This window comes from Heliconius melpomene, chromosome 6, assembly GCF_056956725.1.
Source record: "Heliconius melpomene rosina isolate 202511_hmr_F chromosome 6, ASM5695672v1, whole genome shotgun sequence".
NCBI lineage: Eukaryota > Metazoa > Arthropoda > Insecta > Lepidoptera > Nymphalidae > Heliconius > Heliconius melpomene.
In genome coordinates, this window is record NC_140394.1 from 4,857,527 (window position 1) to 4,881,263 (window position 23,737).

Here is a 23,737-nt window from a genome sequence, read left to right on the forward strand (position 1 = left end):
ATTGTGAGTCACGAATAGCAAATTTTTCGTAAAGTTGTTTTTTTAATTTTGTTTGATTCAATTTTTCTAGATCTTTTTAGATAAAGTTATGAGAGGGGAATTTGTCCGAATATGTGTTCTACATATGGATGCCAAATGTGAGGTCACATGTGTAAATGTAAGATCATATGTGTGAGACAATTCTTGGAGAGGGATTCTACGATGAGATGTTTCATTCAATTTACTGACGTGACGCATCATACAGGATCAATCTCCGAACGGTGACCTGCCTCCATTAGCTGTGCCTTATGCTTTGTATTGGAGGTGTTCACCGTTTTTGCTTCATCCTCGCTCCAAAAAGAATCAGGTTATATTATAAGTATGACGTAGAGCGACTAGTTCGATGGCGTCACACATATGAACGTTTTTTAGCTTTTCGGTTTTGCCTTATTGATTGGGATCACGGGATGTACATATCCCATGTGAGAGGAAATAAATGTATATATAGTTGTATACTCATAATATAGTTAAAACCACAATGTCAGCATGTTTCACGGAAGGCGGAATTCAGTGAAATAGCACTAAGTTCTTTCTGCTTACTATAAAGTAAATTTATATTATATCTAAATATAATTATGTAGAGAATTTAATTACAGAGAAAATTAAGGAATTATTGTCATAATCATTATATTTCTTTGTAAAGTGTGTCACCAGTTCTCTGACTTTCATATGAACTTTCACCAATATGGTGTTACCAGTTTGCCGTCCTGGCTACTTTCTTGCGTAAATATTATGTAGATTTCTTAAAATATAAAATTATAATTACAAAAAACCGTTCATTTTAATTTAATATCGTAATAAAAAAAATCAATAAAATATTAGTTCTTGTATTAAATAAATTTACTCGTTTATTTAATTTTTTTGCTGACTAAGAAAATCATTATCTATTAGTCTTTATTTAAAGACAAAGAAAGATGCTTCTGTAACCCTAAAAACCCTTAAAACTATTTTATTTTTATTTTATTAGTATATTATTATTAAATATATGTTAAATTAAATAATTTAACAAAATATAATAAATTAAATTGATCTTTAGTATCGGTCTTATGTAAAGTTGATGCTACTCGAACCTGCTATGAATAGAATTTTAATTTAATATATTATATCAACCTTGACTTCTTAAAAGCACGACAAACATGCACGCAGACACCAATACGCCGAGTTTCTAACGCTTATTTGCGCTTATGAATATCAAAATATTTGTTGAACGTTTTAGTTTAGACGTTCAGTTAAAAATCGAAGTTGTGACCTGAGGTTAATTTGTACTAAATATTGTCAGTTACTTTTTTAACATTCGCACACAGCCGGGTAGGCAGAGGGAACCCTAATGTCAAGATACTCCGTTCCCCACTTTCCACCTAATTTTGGAGACATTGTATGTTGAATGGCGGAACACAACGCCGCGCTTTTCCTCGACAACAGAGCGTAGAAATAACTGCTCTTGCGACTGGCCTCTTTGATTATATGAATTAAATATTTATTTTCGATAAATATTTATGGGATGAACATTATACTATGTCAGATTTACCATATCTGGTCGTCTAAGTTATTTATGTATGTACTTATCATTACATATGTATGTGACGTTCCACATTAGTACCTACCTATGTAGTCTGATTGTCGCAGTCGAGTGTACCTAGTTTAGTTAGGTTTCACTAGTAGTTAGGTGCATGCATTTTTAGCGTCTTTGTAAGTTACTCGTAAGCATTATTCTAAAGTATCATAATGAAATACTTAATCAAATAATGAGAAACAAATTATTAAAATGTTATCTAAAGCTATATTTTCAGCTTTACGCTGTATTCCGCATACATCAGTGTAGGTGGAGGGAGTCTAGTGTGAAGACACTCCGTTCTCCATTTTCCGCCGAATTTTGGAGGCATTGCGTATTTAGTTGCGAAACTCAGAACCGCACTTGACCCCGACACCAGAGCGAATAAATTAAAATATAAATTTACACAAATATTTCATTTTCTCAAGTGAGTATCGAACCCACAAACAGTCGCGTTCACAATCACTTATGCCTCTGTAATACTTAACAAAGAAATAATAGACTAATTGCTTTGATGAAATATGTATGTAATTCTTCTTTTATCATAACCGAAAGCTTCGTTCTAGTGGTGTACTGAGTATATTGTTCTCGTGGTAATATATTTTTTTTATTTCGAAATATTATCGACTCAAGTTGCCAGTTAATGGCTTTACACGCTTGTCCATTATAACGATGAAGTAAATTTTGAGTAACTGTTATAATAGTTTTCTATGATAATGTAGGTATATTTTTTTCGCAACTTCTACTTAGGCTTGGAGCGTCTTTGTTCCCAGTTATATAGTTAAATTAGCAAATTTAAATGATCGTTTGATTTCGATGTTCTATTCTGTAATAAAATATGCATGTACCTATACTATACATGAATTTGGAATAAAGATAGATTCAATTCAAATTGTTATGAATTTTGTTAATAAAAAGATCTCAAAGCATTAAAATGTTATTCAAAACAATTTTTTCCCATCAATTAGCAATGGATGTGTTAAATTTGAAGCCAATCGTGGCTTGTGTCTGTAAACTCGAGGAAATGAAATATTTAATACTTCCATTTTCTTCGCTTTGGTATCGAGGCAAAGTGCCATGTTGAGTTTCGCCACTCAACACGCAATGCCTCCAGAAACTTGGTGGAAAATGGAATGAAGCGGAGTTTCTTAACACTAGGAATCCAGGTAGTGTTACGCTAAAAAAATACTCAATAAATCGTTTCTTTAACAATATTTATATTCAGTAACAAACAAAGGTTGCAATACATAGTGTATAGGCAGGCGGACCGTTCTATCTTAGTGGAAGTAATTGCGTTCGAGGTCAGCTTGTACTAAGGTTAAAATACTTAAATAGTGAAGAGTAATTTTCACACTAAATAGTTAGTATAAAATTAATACTAAATACCCTCATTACACATAGAAAGTCCTTGTAAGTACTATAAAAAAAATTGTAAACTGCAATATTTATTATCTCGGTGTGTCTTTAATAATCTAACTTTTTGGATATATAGATTCGTAGTTAAAAGAAAGACCGGTTGCTAGTAGTAATAGTGAGACCATAGTGGCTCAGTGAGACAGCATCTGTGTTCGTTCTCCATCTGGAGAATGAATTATTTTTATATTTACTCTGATCAATAAAAGGCGGAGTTAAGCTACTTAATACGCAATGTCTCGACGTAGGTGGAAAGCAACAAGTTTAACATTAGGTTCTTTCTATGTACCTACTTTGTTGTATGCAGAATGAAGCATAAAGATAAAATAAATATTTATACCGATTACGCCAAGAAGATGTCACTATTCATATATGCTTATCAGAATAACATTCACCATTGAGATGGAAGGTCAAATCTAATAATAAAGTGTAAAATCTGAATAAAACTGGCCTTAAAATTGAATGGCGGTTCATAAGCGAATACATATAATGTGAACTAAGGATCAAACCTATATAGTAAACATCTAACATATATATAAGAAAATACTGAAGAAAATTGTCTGATAGAAGGTATATGATATAAACATTTTTTGTAATAATAAATAAAAAAATATATTAGAATCAAAAATAATGATTTTTAAAACTTTTGTCTGTTTGCATTTGTGCACCCTACTCTCTAGGGCTTAATAGATTTATATGCACTTTTTAATAGTTTACTATGGAATTTTTTTCCTTATTATTAGTGTTTATTTTATTTCAAAACGTTATATCAATTTAAAGTATTTTGTTTAATGGAGTTGCTATAAAAAAATATCAAATTAGCTGAAACTTTGCCTTTCTGTCTGACTACACGCTTAAATTACTTAATAACTATGATAATATTCCCATTATGGTTAAAATTTTAGAATAGTTACATTTCCAATTTATATAACAATATATCTGTTGGCGTTAATCTAGTTTTATGAAACATTGTTAAAATATTGGGTTCTGCCATTTTACACGTAACATATTGAATGGAGCGGAAGCTCGAGAGCGGTATAATTTCTTGTTAGGCCCTCGCTGCTTGCTCTCCCATTTGACAATAACTACTGTAACTATTATAAGTTATTGTAATTTGAAAGATAACTAAGATTTATTTAAGTAAAAGTGTAAATTTTTAAAGCAAACATAATATTCTTGTTTCAGGTAAGTACCTACATATCTTTACGAGAGAAAGCGCTCGTAAAAATGAGGAGATTTTAAAAAGGTAAAGCAATAAACATCATTGTTGTCTGCATTATGGCATTTATTACGGAAAATGTTTCACAGCCCCATAAACTTGGTTTCATAGCGCTGAGTTGCGAATTAAACATTTTAGAGCACATTAATTAGTCCTTGTTTCACAAATTAATATATATATTTTAAGTGCAAAAATAAGGTAAGGTTATCTTATTTTACGATGGTGTTACCTAAAATATTATACTATCTTCTATCAATACTATAAATAGTGAAAAATGTGCAGAGGCACGTAAGTAATGTAAGTTCATATTATAAGGCAATGTAAGTACATTTACATTCTTTATAATATGTACTTAGGTAAGAAAAGTAGAGAGAAAATAATGTACGGAGGTGTAATAAAATATTAAATAAAAAAAACAAAAAAATGTTTCAGCACTACTTACCTTTTGATTGGAACGTTTGTTTAAAATGTTTTAAATAAAAAAATACTATTTTCTTTTTATTTTCTCATAATCTTCTCATTTCTAATTCTCAAAAACTAAGTGAGTTAATAATTTTAGTAATTTTATTATTCGTTTTTTGTAATAATGACCAAATGCTGTATGAATTTTGAGTAAATTTGTAGAGCAAGACATAATACACGGAAGTTTCTAGTGCAATAATTAAGACGACGATTAACATATTTTACTATTACGACATTTCAAAATTTTGTTTATTACTATGTTTTGCTTTCAAGTAATGTAATGTTTATGAAAAAAATCTGTTTAATTACTTTGAGGTTATCATAGTGAACGGAACCTGTTTGTAAGAGCTGTGGGTGTGGTTTCAATCCTCATTCGGGTAAATAAATGATTTTCATTTTACGACTTTGGTGAGTGAATCGCAGTGTTGAGCCACTCTACAATGTCAAATTAAAATTGGGCAGAGTGTCTTGGCAGGTTCCTTTTGCCTATGCAGAAAAAACCTGAAGATGTCTTTATATGTATTTTGGAAAAACCTAATAAAACAAATAAAAATCTAATTAACGACGTTACTAAAAGCGTCAAGAATGTGTCCCGCTAAATATACTAGGTACCTTATATGTCACTTTTTTTATAAATTGTTTACCAAATTATTAGTATTTTTTGTGTAATATTTCAACAACTTCAACTTCACGCTGTATCCTGCATATATCAGGGTAGGCAGAGAGAACATAGCGTGAAAAGATTCCATATTCCATTTTCCACCGAATCTTTGAGGCTCTTTTGAGTGGCGGAACTCAACGCTGCTTTACCTTGGTACTAGAGTGAAGAAATGAATGAATATATTAATAAATAATAATTCATTCTCTCGAGTGGGAATCAAATCCACAACCGTCGAGTTTACAGTCACGTGCTATTGCCCCTGCTCCACGACGACCTCAACATTCAAGTTATCAATTAAAATTACATGGAGAAAATTTATTATCATAAATAATAGAAAGTAATGACAGAACTGAAACATTCACACAATTTTTCAGCTAAAGTAATACTTTGACAATTGAAAAAAATATAGCAACTAACAATTATTATAATTATTAAGATAATTCATAATTGGGATTATATCGTTAATAATTATATTATTATCCTTAATAATTTTATTATTAAGTATCTAATCCTTGTAATTTGTTGTGCAAAAGCTTTCTGTGTAATCTGCTTAGCTAAATTATTAAAGTAAGCAATTAGTTAAAATTTCTTAAGTAACTTTATTTATGATATTAATTATCAACTCTTGTTATATCTTTGTCTGCCTTACTAATTAAGGAGGAATATCCCTGATTTGTTCGCTATAGACATCGCCTAAAGCTAAAGATTTTTAATATAGTGTTCCGAGCGTGCCAGAATATTTATTTATTTTTATTTTTTGCACGCTTTCACGCTTGACGCTGTATCCTGCACATGTGTGAAAGCAGGGTAGGCAGGGGGAACATGGGAAGATAGTTTAATTACCATAAACTCTATAAATCTATTACATGCTTACCTTTACATCTGCGCTACAACTGACCTCACTATCATAATTTTATTGTGATTATAGTATATATATATACTAGCGACCCTCTTGCGGCTTCGCCCGCTTTAACTACTGGATTATTCATGTAATGTATGTTTGCAAAGCACTTAAGATAATGTGAAAATTAATTAAACCCTAATGCAACCCGCATTTTTGTAGTTTCAATAAGGATTTTCCAATTGTTTTACACAGCAAGGATTTTTTAGTAGGTACCGTAATTTTAAATCTGTGCTACTAATATTTTCAAGTACTTATTAAAATATATTTAAATGACTATTTTTAGACAGTTAAATGACTATTTTTAAACGGAACAAATTATAAACAAAAACCTACCTACTAATAACTACTAGAAAAAATGTGAAACCAAATATATCGCGCTTAAATACACCAACAACATAATTTAAATACATTCAACTCCAATTATCCAATACGTGCAAACGCATCTAACTAAATCTTCGTTGCTATAGAGGCAGGCGGGTTTTTTTTTTTCGAGCTTGTGGTTAATGCTGAAGGGGGTATTCTGTCCCTGATGAAAAGCAAGCACGACGTGGCTGCCTGTGAGGAAAATTAAATAGAATGCATGGGCCGGGAATCGAACCCGGGCCGCCCGCGTGGCAGGCGAGCATTCTACCACTGAACCACCGATGCGTGTAAGGCAGGCGGGCGCGGCGGACGCGTGGCGAGTGGCGAGCCGTTTCGCAGCAAGGTTTTTTTTGATATTGTAACAACTTCTAAAGTACTTATTAAAATGAAAAACAGTAAAAGACAGTTTTGGTCTACATTAAATGGCCAACGTAACTAATGTACTTATTTATATGCTGAGAGTAAGGGATAAGTGAAACTTGAGTAACATACAGCTGATGTGTCAACGGCGGGATGTGTCAACAATTAAATGCGTTTTTCTGTAAAACTATTCGCAATTTCGAAATATTGTAAAAAGCAAATTTTATCTTCGTTTAACGTAGAAAATTAATAAAGTATTTTAAAGGATAAGGATTAATACCATTATGGAAAAATATCCCTCACCATAAAAAATATATTGAAATTATTATTTTTAGACAGAAAAATGATCACTACACGTTATTCTTAAAAGATATGAATATGCTCTCGCGGACTTTTTTGTAGATCTTATTAAGAGGAACAATACTCCAGTACATTTTTTTCATGTAGTACTTACCATTAGAGCAGCGCATGCGCGAAAGTGTCTCAACGGGTAGGACTTTATACACATTTATCGTATTTATGTTAATTTACATAAGAATGTACAAATAATAAACTATATATAAACCTTCTACGAAAAACACTCGACTTAATGGTGAAGATCGCATCAAAATCCGTTGGGTGGTTTAGAAGAAGAAGAGTTAGAAACAACAGACAGACACGAAAAGCGACTTTGTTTTATAAGATATAGGATTATTCAACGTAGATATGGAATTGGTCAACTTTTGATAAACTATCCGTCTACTTGATATTAACCGAATGTCTGTAATTAGCCTGGTGCTAATTCGAAGTAATCCTGTCTGAGAGCAAAAGATTTTAGAAAGAGATTTTAGAATATGACACGTAGAGGTTTCTCTATATATAATATATTTTAAATTTTGACTTAACTTATTTTTTTACTTCAGATTCCTTTTGCACTTTGCGACCTTAGTGGAGAAATCTAATTTTTATTCCTTTCTCCAATTTTGGCTACGCAAAATCATCCGTCGTGGCTTTCAATTTTTTTTGACTCTCCAAGTTTTAATTTGTACCCTGGTAAGTAGTTACGTCTATTTGAATAAAGAATACTTTAAATTTGCATAATATTTACCGTAGCAAGACTACGGTAAATATTGTGCAAATGCCGTAAATTATATTTGTTGTCATAAACATTGCTACTACTTTAGCAAACGTGAGCTCTACCATGTGCTAAACAACGGTAAATTCTATGGCTCGAGTGTTTACATGATTTTTTCATAATTAAAAAAAACTGGGCAATATAAATATTTTCTTACATTTTTAGGAATAATAAATTACATGTAAAACTATATCATGTAAATTTCAATACATTGCATAATATAAACTAAGATCTAGATTAATATTTGAATTATAGTGAAGTCATCTTCAACAAGAGAGATCTCTTGTTATGAAAAAATGTTAATGACAGTGGATGTAAGAAAAAAGTGGAGACTAGTAGAGTGACATAGATATATTCTAATATTAATTTATGTAAATTTAAAACCATATTTAATTTTAATCTATAATTTATTGCTTATGTAGCAGTGACAACTAGTTTATGTATAAAAATCAATATATTTTTACAAAATAATTTTACTTTTTAGTTTTTTACAAAACAATTTAAATTCTATGTTAACCTAAACCGGTAATTTTTTTTTTTATAAAAACATTTTTCCAGTTACGTAGAAATGTCAGTAGTGTCTCTCCTACAGTAATTGTTACTCCTGCTAAACTAGACAGTAAAAAATACGTATATACATATATCGATATAGTGTTTATTGTGTTCTGAGCTATGAGTCATCGGTAACTAGTCCAACTGCTAAGTATGATGCAATTTATAAAATATATTAATACTTGCAATGCTTACATTAAATATTTAAAATATGAATAATATTAATATCCTGTTTAATAGATATCATCGAATTTTATTCCTATCTACTGATAGTAATATTTACATGGAATCCAGACAGGTGCGAGTCGGATTGGCCCAGTGAGGGTTCTGTACCAGTTTCATAATTATGTTGGACAAAATTAAGTTTGTTGCGTGCAGTCTTTTAAATTTTTAAATTGAAATTCCACATTTTCCAATATTTTCTAATATTTGTACAGTAATTTGTCATATTAATTCTCATTTTTTTTTCTTTTATTTCTTGTCTACCAGAAGCACACAAAATGTTTTATATAAAAACAGTGGATAAGCGTTTATGTCTATTGACTACGTTAATTTAAAAGCTCATTTTTTTTTCTGTTTTTTAAGATAATGTAGACTTGGGTTTTTTTTTATTTATAGACTCTATATTACATATAGCAGAGGAGACAGAGGAAACCCGGGGATTTTTTTATTGTCCCCTTACTTATAAATAATACAATTTATAAATATTTTATCAGTTTCGGATTTTTGCTGTATTATCACTAAATAAATAAGTCACTATGTCATTCCTATCAGTACTGTGTACGCATTCATTGAATTATATTAATTCAATTTATTTAAAGATAGATCCAGGTAACTCTTATCGTACGTAGATATTATTCACACACGAATATTGAGGCTAGTGGGTTTTTCATATATTTTTTTAAATATATAAGTATCTGAATTGATTTATAATCTGCTAATAGCTGTAATAATTGTAAGAAATATACAAAACATTTTCGAGTGGGAATCAAATCCGCAATCTGTTGCATTCACAGTCGCATGCCTGTCCCTTGCGCCACGAGTGGCCTTAATATAGATCCTCTATATTCTGAAATAAAATAAAAACTCAAACAAGATTTCAGCTAAAACATGTATTGCCTTTATGAAGCTTTGTAGCTTGCAAAAAAATGTCTTTAACAAAGTAAGTAAGTGTCAATGAATTGATTAATGTCATTGTATTTTCTTTGCGTCCTACACAGTGTAGCTTACAGCTTCTTTGTAACGTATGTTTACAGTTTATCATGCTAGAGCCTATTAGTAAAATAATTAAAAAACTCCTCGACCAAAAATATTACTATCTACATATTGGCAAATTGCTTGTAGCTTTTAAACTGCTGATCCGATTTTCATAAAACATATGATTTTCATAGAACCACCGCGGTGAATACGGCTCTACAGCACTCAAATCGGTTCATTAATTCGGGAGATGCAGTGCCACAGACAGACAAACAGATACGCAAAACTTATAACCCTTCTTTTTCGTAAAAAGAAGAAAAATATAACGCCGACCTTAAAGCATATCTTAATTGATATAAATCTATCTTAAGTGCATTCATCAATTGCGTTCGTTGGCTCTTAACGGATATAAACTCTAATAAACGTGACGTAAATTGCTTCACTAATAGCTTTTAAAAGGGTTAATTTGTTTTCAAAGTGATTCAAACGTATATCAGATCGCTATATTGCCCTTATATCGTCACGTTTTCCGGGTTTTTCCGATATAATAAGTGGTAGTGTATTTGTTTAGAATAAACGTCAGTAGATATATTATTATAATATAACATTAAATGTGTATTATTAGTTTTTTCTAATTATTAATTATTTAGAAATTATTAATGTTAATTAAAGATATTAATATATTTATAGTATTAAAATATTTTTGTTTTAGTCATCGAGGAAAAATTCAATTAATATACGTGTGAAATATATCATGCATATTTTCGTCACAATTATCTTTTTAATAATAATTAGTATTATTACAATTATATTTTAAATAATAACCAAGTACTTAACCTATTTTAGGTTAACCTATTTATTAAGGTAAATAAAGTGGGAAGTTCCATATAGCTACTACGTTTCGATACACACCCACCGCGACGACATCAAAGAGTATAAGAACACAACAGGTGGCTTCAAAACCACAATTATTTTTCAAGTTACATATTAATATATCTTAGAGAAGTATTTATTCATTTATTTTGTAATTATGTTTCTTCTTCTAGGTATTTATTGGTAATATTACAAGTTCTTAATATCCTCTTTTTACTTACATATTTGCTTAGAATAGCGGAAATTTTATTAAAATCTTCACTTGATTGAATTATACAATTAGAAATTGTTTATACTAATGAGTTATCAGGTTGTCAAAAGTTAACAAGTTCTCTTGCCAATTACCAATTAAATAAGCATTAATTAGCAAGCTGGCAGACAAGTGACAATTACGACAACAATTTTTTTACTATATTTATTTTAGTAACCGAAATTTTCATGAAATAAAGTAGAAAAAAAAAGAATATAACAGCATAATTATTTACTAGATAGTCCTATTGTTTTTTGACTGACGTCGTAGCGGTGGGTGTGACCGTTAGGACGCTAGGAACTTCCCTATGTTTTTTTACTAAAGGAAAATGGTCAATGATGAAATAAATAGAATGATTACTTGTGGTAATATGTTTTATACGTCAATACAAGCTGTGTAAACCTACAGACTTCATATATTGTATAATGATGAACTTATTCCTGATGATTTTTCTTTATATGTGAAACCCCAACGATAAATTTTATTTATAAACCCAATTAACGTTATAATTGCTAATTAAATCCTTTAAAATATAATGAGGATATGCTATATTTGTTAATTAAGTTATACAGAAACAATTATATGAATCATAAATAAAATATTACACATCTACCCTTTTGCAGCTTTACGTTGTATCCTGCAGGGTAAGCAGAAGAGACCTAATGATAAGGCACTCCATTCTCCACGTTCCACCGCATTTTCAAGGCTTTACGTGTTGAGTGGAAGAATATAACGTCGCGCTTGACTTTGTTATCAGAGCGGGTTCCTGAGTGGGAATCGAACCCACAACCATCGCGTCATACGTTTGTGTCTCAATATTCGATGATAATTGTAAATTGAATTAGTATGGGCATGGTAATATACCTAGTCCATGCAAACGTTTCGGGTGATCACTAGTTAATGAGGAAACATTAGGTGCTTATCAAATTAAGTTTTGCTGTCAAACGACAGATTTTTGTTTTGATTTCGTTCGAACGACAGAACTTTCCTGGGCCTACCCAGTGAGGCCTATCAATTATTTTTTATAACAAGCTATTTATTATTTTATATCTCTCGTAAAAAATAATTTTACATCTAAAGTCCGTACCTAAAATGATCAATATTTATTACTATAGAATTACAGATTTAAATATAAATATATATAACCCTTCACAAATGTATAATATCGAGGCAGATTGTGGTTGTTGAAGTCACGCCAATTATTACAAAATCCTACCTTTAACGCCGTAACAATAGAGGTGTTCAGAGACTCGTGACTGACTCCACGTTTACTTTGACTCACAAAATACAATGCAACCTTCGAGTTAGATACTGATCTTTAACTTTGTTTTTTTAATTTTTTAAAGTATATATAGCATCTTAGTTGCGTTATTAACTAGCTATGCTTTTGACTTCACCTGTGTGGGAAATTAAAATGGTATAGGTAGGATCTCTCTTTTTAGTGTTTACTAAAAGTGAATGAAATTTTACTATACTATAATGAAAACTGCAGACAAATATTTATAAAAATACACTAATAATGTTTTTAATCATTAAATTCAATAAGCAATGAATGAGTATCTCTCGTGTAAATTCGTTGCTTATTAGAATTAATACTCATTTCAATAATCAAGGCGAAGCTAACAATTTTGTAACTGTGATAATTCATTTAGCCCCTATTACTCGCTTTTTCATGAGCAAATACCCAACACCCAAATATAAACATAAATTTGTAGAAAATTAAATTGTTATTAGATTTTCAAATATCTATTTTCTTATAAAGTCTATAGGTATGTATACTAAATCAATTGCAAATATCTCTTTATTCTCATTTATCCCTTTCATGTTGTAAAATACATTGAATCTAAGAATACTTCGAGCCTTTCTCCATTTTGCATCAAGGTATGGGCACGTTGAATAACCTGTCCTCTTTAGAGCACGTCCAAGCGATTCTCTTGCTAATTATATTTGTCAGTCATATATGTTATAGTAGTTATAAATGGAATATATGTACTTATTATTGTAATTAAAAATTAAAATCTATTTGTAGAAGCCTATAGTTATTTTAGTAACATCGGACTTAACGCAGATGAGTGCAAGTATCTTACAATACCGGTATAGATGCAAGTATTCTTGCAAAATAATATATCGAGTTAAATGTATCGTTTCATTTGTTTTTCTATAAATAACGAGGGAAATAAAACGTGGCTGGGTGCACGCAATAGCTGTGTGATTCAGAATTTTTATATACAGGGTGTTTTAGTTTTTACGACTATTATTGAAAGCACAGTTTTAACTATTATTTATAAACTTAATATAAATTATTTTATACAAAAATGTTTTTTTTTTCAAGCAAAAACAATTATAAATTATTCGTTACTTTAACACCATTTGTTGAGTATAGCCCAAGTGTGTCATAAGTTTAACTTACATTAAAAAAACATGAATATTAAGATTAGAATAAAATGTTTTAAATAATTCAATTTTGTTAAACGTTAAAGAGTACTTTACTTCTAATCATTAGGTTGTAAGCTCATTTGACGACGAGCATTTAAAATTAATGTAAATATCCCAATTCATTGTTTTATAAATTGTTTTCAAAATACTATACAAAAATTTTGTTACAGAAATTCGATTTTTAATGTTATTGCCTCTCGCGTAATACACATACAGTATCTACGGATAAAAAACCTTAAATAAAAATATTAATCCTACGTCTAAACAGCTCACAAACCTTCATAGCTTTTTTTGTATTAAAATATGGCCTTGCAATATTTTAAACTATATTTAAATACGTTGAACCCATAAAACTGGATCAAACGCGTCATACTCGTATGTTACTTACATACAATATTGTCAATTTTACGGTCTGGTTACATAAAATATTGAATGTTAACGCGCCGTCATATTACAGTAATAAATAGTTCAAAGAAATAGATGCTTAGTAAGGAGAAATTGAGATGATGTTATTATCCAATGTTGCCTTATTAGTATGCAAAATAACGTCACTATTCCTATACAAGTGTATAAGGTGTGTATTTAATCTGTGATTCATTCATAACGAATTTAAATTATGCCGGAAGTATGGTCACCGGCGATCGTTATGACTGCAAAGGTGATAACAATTTCACACTCTTTATAATATACTAATACTAGAGATTTGCCCGCGGCTTTGACCGCTTGTATTACACAATTATTTGTTTTTTCATCAGAATTGCTTATGTTATCTAATAACATTATTATTTTGAAGGCAATATCCATCCATAGCTAATGTTTCAGCCAATTCAATAAAATAATTATTTTGTAGCAATAATGTCACATGCAACCCATTATTAATCTTTTGAAATAAAATAAATATTAAATGTTGAGGGAAGTTTGTTAAAATACAACAGTGAAAACTGCATCTCAATCGGTTAAGCCGTATATAGATTTTCTCATATTATCTTCCATGTAAGGATAGATACCTATAGTTATATTATAAATAAATACTAATAAATTACGTCATCGTGAGAAGTGTCTGATAATCCACACTCGAAGATTGTGGGTTTATTCTATACTGATTGACTGACCGGGAAATCGGGAATGATTTTTTTATTAATAAGATCCAAAAATGAAGAATTTTATCATAACACAAGTTTCTCTTTCTTTTTCTTTTGTTTATTTAGTTTTAAGTAAAAATAAAGATATTGGTCTCTAACTTTGTTATACCTATGTGAATATATAATTTTATAAATCATTAATGGTTTATGTTATATCATTAATTTTATAAAATTAATTACAAATTAGTCATAGTTTTGATAAGAGATGATGTGAGAACAACAACTAAAGTCCACAACTGAGTAACGGGTTAAATGATGGTCTATGTTATTATATATTAATATAATGTGCTTATCATTCATTATAAAAACTAATAAATAACATTTAAATTACATAAACTATGTAAGATGAATCATATTAAATTTATATATTTAGATTCTCTTGTCAAACATTTTATTATTTAGATTGGAATCTCGGACATGTAGCTTTTCTTAGAGCCCATGGTCGATTTACTATTTTTGAAAAGCACTCTACGTGAACAACAATTATCCAGTGCATCTAAATTACCCGTATAATTTAGAAAAAATAGTCATTGCTCCGGCCACCTCTCTAGGTCATTATATTTGTAGACCAGGGTTAAATATTTTACTTACAAAACTTTAAAATTTCACATAATTCATAACCAAATATAAAAATTAATACTTAAGTGATGGCCCAAAGTACTTTTCCCCAAGTTTTTTTTCCTTTAAATATGGTAATTCAATAGGGTTAATATGCAATAGCATATTAAAGTGCTGAAGATCGAGCTCAGTGGCGTGCCATTGGAGAGGCCTATGTCCAGCAGTGGACGAGGACAGGCTGATGATGATGATGATGATGATGATGATATTAAAGTAATTAAAGGGCATTTTTGTTCTGCATACGAGAAATATATATTACCATCATTTTAAATCCATTCGAATATAATGCAAGAAGAATAAAAAATATGGAAATAGAAACTTATTAATAAATTTTAAAAAATGATTATAGTAATTTCATAATCTATACGATAATCTGTACAATACGATGTACATAACTATGTTTTCCATCAGTATTCCATCAGGAAAAAAATCAAATTAAAAGATGAGAAAAAGAAAATAAATTTACTTTTTATGCATCTTCCGAGAATAACTAACCGTGGTAAGTCTAAAACGAAAAATGAAAGCTACAATACTGCTTTTGCTCTTATTGTCCTGTCAGTCAAGCAAGACCAGTTCTGCAAGTCGATTTACGAGATCCAACATGAAAAAAATAAGAGCATCCATAAAAAATACTTTTATTTGCCGCCCGCATCTTCGTATGCATGGACTTTTCAACCCTTTCCATACTGTAAAACACACCCACCCAAAAGTATACTGCCATTAATACTAAGAAGTATGTAACAAATTTAGAAAAAGACCACCAGTTAGAGACCAAAGAACGACAGTTGTTGTCTTATATCTAGTAAGCTCGACAAACTGTGGCCGTTTAGTTCTTTATCTTATATTCCCAATAGGCAAAGAGAATTCGATGGACGTCAAAACAAAAAAAAAATGCTCGTGCAATACGAGAAAATGAAAATAATTTAAATATAATCAATCTCTAGACGGAAACTGAACTCTTAACTATCGTGTTTATAAAATCCAAGAATATTCTACTGCGCCATGACCATGATAATATGTTCATGTGCCAAAATTTTTTTTCCTATATTTTAGTTTTTCTATTGTGTTCTTTTCATTGCATAGTGTTAAAGTTAAGGCATTTTCGTTAAGGTTCGTGATTTCTTATAGTTCATCTGGACGGACATTATGATAAAAAATAAGACTTCCAAGTTGTAAAACTTCCAAGTGATAAATAACAAAAAATATTATATTTTTTTTTCTTATAAACTGTTCTTATAAATTAATGTATAATTAAATTTATTACGACAACATATAATTAGCATTCCATTAGAATACTTAACGTTCCTAGCCGATTCTTGGAAGTGGTCCAAAAAGAAAATATTTTTTCTAAAAATAATTCAATATTCATCTTTGAAACATCTATTGGCTATAGGCAATACATTACCCGTATTGTATTGAGTAACCTTGTCTGTCAATGATTGTTCACCCATATATTTTGTAAGATCTATAAATTCCTATGAATTCAAATTAAAAAGGTCATCTTTGCAATTAACAGCAGAATTTGCATTGACAGCAGAATGAAAGTCAACCTAAGCCTGACATACACATGAAATTTATTTTAAATGTTTTTAATTCTGCCGTTCGGTTTCACACTGTTTCCCATTATAGCACGGTAGATAGAAGTAGCCTAGTGTTAAGACACTCCGCTCCCCCTTTTTCTCATCCTAGAGTGAGAATTGAAACCACAATCTGTCGCGTTTACAGTCACACGTCTGTGCGCCTGCGCCACGACTGGCTTCCGTCGTAGATATAGTTGTTATATGGACCGTTTATTTTGAAAGTGGTGTAAGTCCATTTTTGAGAAAAATGAGCTATCACGTAATTCATGCTTAATTTAATGTAATTTTTTAATATATAACTAGTCCATGTTTAATTTCTCAAAAAAAATCCACATTTTGAACAACTTAAAATCGGTCGGTAAATGAAATTGCATAATCATCGACATACTAACCTATAATTTTCTCGAAACAAAAGAAAATGGACTTACACCACTTTCAAAATAAACGCTCCATATATTAAAGTAATAACTTTAACATTCAAAATCTACGGCAGATATATATTTTGCTCTACGGCAGATAAATGGAACCTACATACGAGTCGGAAGTGATCATGCAAACTGAGGCCATCGAGGGCGCCCTACATGGTGACACACGAAAATGATGCATCTACCTGACACCGAGACCCTATCAGTAGGTTCATTCGCCGGGCAAATGTACGTTCCGTGACTGATATAGTGAAATACAACATCGATATTGCTACTTCCTACAGAGTCATCTCTGGCAGGCAATAAAGATATTACGGAACTGACTGCACCACAATCAACATGATCGTAAACCACCAACGAGTCGAGTGATATATGTATATCACTCGATTCAACTCGCACAAGATTGTTTTCATTTAAGTAACTTTAATTTTAAAAGAATTACTACTGAAATATTTTGATCATTATATTATATTATCTCAAGTTATCTAAATAATTACTATCGATTTTAAGTTGTTGTTCTTATATATGCAAGAATACAGAGACTGTTCATTATCCGTCGTGATTGACACTTTGGTCTGACGGTGCAAGCCATAATTACATAACGGGCTTCAAGATTGATAATATTGCACATTAATTTTGCTGTCTCAGTGTTTAATGTAGGCCAAGCACCTGCAGATAATGTATTAACATTTGCTGATATAAAGCATTTATTAAGATATGAAATTATAAAGCGAATGATTATATCGTCGTTCTAAGAAGGGTAATATTATAATGAACTAGCTTATCCCCGCGGTTTCGCCTCACCGTTATTCTGACCGCAGGTATAGTGATTACCACATTCACTGCGGCATGAGGTTGAAATCGACCTCATATGTATGGTGTGCAAAATTTGAGTTTTTCTCCTGTTCTTGGTGTCTACGCTCAGCTCTTAATATGTATGTGTGTGAAATAACGCATGTAGATTTTATTTTTCCTAGAGTGCTTATTGAGGCCGATTTCGACTTCAGTTAAAGCTGCTACAGTAGTCGATAGTAGGACTTTCTCGGTGAGTGCGACTCACTCTATACTGTCATCATCTTAATTCTTGTTATGTTGAAAAAAAAATATCATTAGAAAATTTATATATTTTGTATATAATGTAAAGCGATTCGGAATCGGATGTTGATATGTCAGTTTTTTAGCACTTATAATAAAAAATCTAACAATTTACAGATAATAATGAACGAAACCACTCAGAGTTTCAACAACACGTCGATATAACTTTAGACTGGAGCCACGCAGGCCGCAAAGAGTTAAAAAGATTCTGATTATTTGGGCAACGAGTGAGCAAGGCATGTCTGCATAGTTTTAACGAAGAATATGCTTACGTAAGAACTTACTTAATAAGAATATTCTTCATAGCTATACATAGCTTCACAATATTATTATAAAATTTTTCTTCTCTTGTATAATAAAAGTATATATGAAACTATAAACAAGACCAATGCCATATTGTAATGTACCTACACTCGTTTTATAGACTCATTGTTTTCTAAGCGACAACAGAGTTACAAAGGCCTTACGTATGTAATTATCTAGTATGCTTTATTTGCTTCAGTATGCTTTTATGGCAGAAGTTACCATCCCACGCATCCATCCATCTACGCCAAATTCTACCTTTATGACATCACGTCATTCTAAAATACAAATTAGGCTCGAGTTCATACTAGAGCCTAAAGGTATCTTATAATTTTTTTGCAGTTAATTAACTCTTGTTAACTGCAAAAAAGATGTCCAGTCAAGCATTGCACGTCTTAGGCCTTCAACTACCGCCGTTTCTTGAAATTAGATTTTTGTTTTATCGAAATTAAAACTCCAAATCTATATAAACAGTACTTCGTAAAATAATCATAAAAATAAAATCTTCAACACGGTATCTTTTAATATTCTTAAAATTACGCAACTTGTTCAAGCTAGTCATGTAATATTGAACATATTATGTATTTGTTTCCTTATCTTCTGCTTATTAATATGCAAAGAGAAAAATATTTCCATAAATAATATAAAATTAGTATCGAATTAGTTGTTTTAAAATATATATAATATACATTTGTAGCAAGTGTTACAAAAATGTCGGTAGAGTAATAAAAAATATACTTGTGGATTAATAATTTAAAATTTTATTATATAAAAACATAGACTAGAAAATATGTAATACATTAAGATAATAGCTGCCTAATAACTGCCTGTATACTTAGTACACAACTGTCTAGGTTCAGAAAATCGTTAATTTTTCATAAAATATAATAAAAATAATTACAATATATTATAAATAAAATGAAATTCAATTTTCGCAAAAATAAAGAATTTCTTTTATTTATATTGTACTTAATAACTCGTTAATTTTTGAGTTTAAAAATGCGAGGAACTTATTATTAACATTATCTTTACACTCTATTTAAACATAATCTTTCTATATCCTTTCATAATGATATAGTAATATTAAAAAAACTTCTTTTTGTCTTCATTTCTTATCTACCGATGCTACGCTTCTCTGTAGTTGTCCAGAACTTCACGTGTTTTAGCCAGGCCATAATAATATATAGATAATTTATTTTCGCTTGTGTTAATTCAGTTTCTTATTCAAATATCTTAGCCTACTTTCCCTTTCTCAATAACAAAGCTTAGCTCAGCTTTGTTAAAATGAATGAATACTGATTGGCAAATAACTATAACTTAAAAAGTATAATCATTGGGGTCCATATGCATTTGTGAATTCATCTAATGCTTGTTTTACTATTGCTTTATGACATGCAATACCAGTAGCGTATGTCTTGAAGCATCCATAATTTGAAAAACATTTTTTTCTGCTTGCCTCTTCAGCGTCCTTGCAACATATTATAATGGCGGCCTGGCACACACGGGATTTTGATGGAGGTGCCTGTGTTGTAGTAGTTGTCATCTATAATAAAAAAAATATTATAATTATCTGTTTTCATATTATTTTAAGGTTTTATGTGTAAATCTACTCAAATTATTTTGAAGTTGTTCATATCTGATCTGTATGTCTGATGTTACAAAATAGTCTGTATATGAAAAAATACTCATAAAATAAAATTTACTCAACAATAAACTTGCACAAAATGTAAAAAAATATATATTACCCCAGCTTGACTGCTCCCGTGCTCGACTGGTGGCATCTCCGGAGCTGACTCCGGCCGTTGAAAGATATCGAAAGATATAGGCCTCGCACCATCGTTGCCATTATCCATATTAAGTCCATTATCACCAGGTACTAAATTCCAAATCTGGCGTTCATCCTCCACTTTAAACCTGTTTTCTAAATTTGTGCTATTTCCCGAACACGCTACGCGCACTGGAAAGTTAACAGGATATGGCACATAAACAATTTGAGGTGGTGGTGGAGGGCTCAGTGGTCGTCTTACATATAAAGATAGTTCTTGTAATAAGCGTGTTATTTCACTCAACAACTCCTCGTGTTGACGGCCATAATCGATTCTTTCATAATATCTATCGTAATCATAAAATGATCTTCGGCGATGGCGATGCTTTTCACCATCATTCTCGTGAACTGATCTTGAACTGGCCATCTGTATCCCGACAATATAGTATAGTATCGCTAAGAATACTATAGATGACTTCATCTGGAATAGAAGATAAAAAAATAAGATAAGCAAAATAAGACGGTAAATCGGTTAGTAACAATATTCGTTTTTCAAATTTGCCGCGCATTTGCAAGTGACGCTAAGTTAACGGTTTTACTTAGCAACGCAAACTTATTTCTTACATTAAGCAAGTAGGTAATAAAAGTATTAGATTTAATATTTTTCCTTCCTTTTATATTAGATATACTCTACACAATAAGGAAATAAATTAGAATTGAAAAAAATATATATATTAAATTAAAACATTGAGCAGTTGACATCAATATAGACAAAAGTAGTTCTTTATTATAGTACACAAAAAAATCTATTGTATTTAGAAGCGACAGATTTTGAATTTGACCTTAAAAACAAAAATAATAATTATAATTAATTTCTTAAAATTATTTTTTAGACAAATTACAAGGCATACAGAACTCAATCGAATCGAAAAAAATATTAAAACGTGTAAATTATTTACAGACTTGTCCCAGTGTCACATTAAATAAACAAGTCGACTTTCATAATTATAAAAAATACCATTTCATATTTACCTTGATAATATTGACTTAAAATAGCTTCCGATATCACAAAACTTTGTACAAATATAAACTTCAATCGTCAATGTTTCTAAATGAAATAGTTTTTATTTAGAATTAATGATTGATATTATAAAGACCACGAAAGAAATGCGCACGAGCGACCGGAATGCGGTTCGACCGTCTACTGATACTGATATATTTATATACTTCCTATACAATACAAACATGTACGTAGTACGTACATATATATATGTCGATATGACGTAGTCGTCGCGTCGATCACACGATATATTATGTTATGTATGTATATATGTATATAAAAAAAGATAACACAAAAATGACTAATTTTCATCTGGAAACAGATGGAATTATTTGTTTTTATCTACAATCCTGTATATTGCAATGTTATTGTGAAACGAAGAAATATTTTAATATCATTTTTAAAAAATTATATTAATATGAAAAAATATATTTTTATAATAATATAAAAACGCAACTATAAAATAATTAGGGTAAATCCAAGTCATTTGGTTCATGTATATAATTATATAAATTTTATCAAACTAATTAATTTGATAAAATTTTACGTATTTTAACATTACTTCTTTATTTACAATATCATTTTTCTATTTTCATGTCAATATAATACCATCAAATACGTGGGTACTCTCGCGACTTGGCCGTTGCCTTATATGTGTAAACATTAAAAAATAACATGATGTCACAAATGTATGTATGTAATCACAAAAAACAGGAACGCTAAAAAAGAGCACACTTATAATTTCTTGGTAACCGCGAAGTTCATCTTCATACTATGAAAATAAGTACAATATTTTACGATGTTGTTCGAGTCCAGGTCCGTGGAAATTTTGAAGGAAATTTCAAGACATGTGAGATTATCCTAAGTGTTAGCAAATAGAAGAACATCCTTTTTCATATTGTAGTCTTATATGCCTACACTTCTTCACTTCTAGTGCATGTACAGGACGTAGAGCACTAGAAGTAGTGTGAGTAATCGTCTCATACAATATTTAAACAGTATTCGAATAAATTAAAGCTGTCTAAACTTTGCAGTGCCTATTTAGTTAAATTAAACATTTTTCTTAGTAAATACTATTTCTTCTGCTTTTCTTCTCAATTCCGCCATATTGTTCCGCGTATTGTTGGGCGCCAATCAACCCTACCTGTTGCCATAGCGTAAAAATTATAAATATTTCATTCCCCCGAATCGAATTCACAAACATCGACTTTACAGTCAGACACCATGCTACTGCTCCACAGTGATCTCAAAATATTGGAAGAACTGGTTAATTTTCATTAAAAAAACTTTTGAAGCTTCATTTTTATTGGTTTTATTCTAAGCCTTGTTCACATTCCCATCGAGAAATGATAATATTTTATTAACATACAGCAAACCTGTGACAATATATTAGATGATAACAAATGTAAAATGAAAATGTACTTTTACATCCTTTTATAGGTACACCCGTTTCACCTATTATGGGATTAATAGGGGTTCTCGTAAAACAAAGGTATGCTAATAAAAAGGATTGTGCCTCTACACTCTACGTATGTTTGTAAAATGACTTGGAGTTTATTCACATACAGGGATCTAAATGGGACAAAAGTTACCTTCGCACGGAACAATAGACTGATGTCAATTCTAGTAATGGCTACGACGCAAAGTAAATATGCTGTATACTATAAAATAATTCAAATATTTTACAAGCTTTTATTTAACCCTCTTAAAGTTAATGTAGGCTGCGTGAAATCTTGCAAACTTAAATTTGAGTTACGACTTTAGTTCTGATGACAATGAAATTACAAATAATTAATACTATTATCAATTCAAAATGGCCGCCGTATAAAATGGCGGTTTACAAATTTTTGCATAACCCACCTAATATGTATACTAAATGATAGGGCTTGATTTGTAAAATACAATAAATAATGAGAAACGTCTAGAGACTGAAGGTGGAGTCGGAAGGTGGCCGAAGATATTTCTAAACTAAAAAACTTGGACAGGTCATGTTTGCCGCTTGCACTCGTTTGATTTGTCTTGGCAAGTACTCTGGTGTTATATGATACCGCGCCTGAATGTAAAAATTGACCGGATAACACCTTGTGTATTAATAGAAAGATCTCCTAATGTTATATTAAAAAGGAAATATTTTATATATTAATTAAAAAATTGTTTTCAAAAACAAGCTTCTATTCAAAAGAAATCTACACTAAAATCAAAATGATCATTTTATTAAATTGGAAAAGCTTGTAGCGCATATAAAAACGGAATTAAAATTAAATAAACTTTTACCCGATACGAAATTTGGTAATTTCTTAAAATATTTTTTTTATTTTAGTTAAACTTATCTTGTGAACAGAAGCTTGTTTTTA

General features: G+C 30.4%; 2 protein-coding genes across 2 annotated transcripts in view; one reads left to right on the forward strand and one right to left on the reverse strand.

Annotated features, from left to right (window-relative positions):
• LOC146538165 (uncharacterized) overlaps positions 1-23,737 on the forward strand; it is a 121,788-nt gene that overhangs the window by 49,914 nt on the left and 48,137 nt on the right. The window lies entirely within an intron of this gene.
• Positions 19,297-21,545, reverse strand: LOC146538167 (uncharacterized). The gene is made up of 3 exons (XM_085187012.1): positions 21,356-21,545; positions 20,304-20,804; positions 19,297-20,101 (listed from the first exon to the last, which is right to left on the reverse strand). Exons 2-3 carry the CDS (start codon positions 20,802-20,804, stop codon positions 19,889-19,891), a joined length of 714 nt encoding a protein of 237 aa, XP_085043138.1. The 5' UTR covers positions 21,356-21,545; the 3' UTR covers positions 19,297-19,888.

Coding starts and splice junctions, on each gene's coding strand:
- LOC146538167 (XM_085187012.1), bottom strand. CDS start 20,804: ATGAAGTCATCTATAGTATTCTTAGCGATACTATACTATATTGTCGGG. Junction 20,102..20,303: donor ACGGGAGCAGTCAAGCTGGG/GTAATATATATT, acceptor TTTTTATTATAG/ATGACAACTACTACAACACA.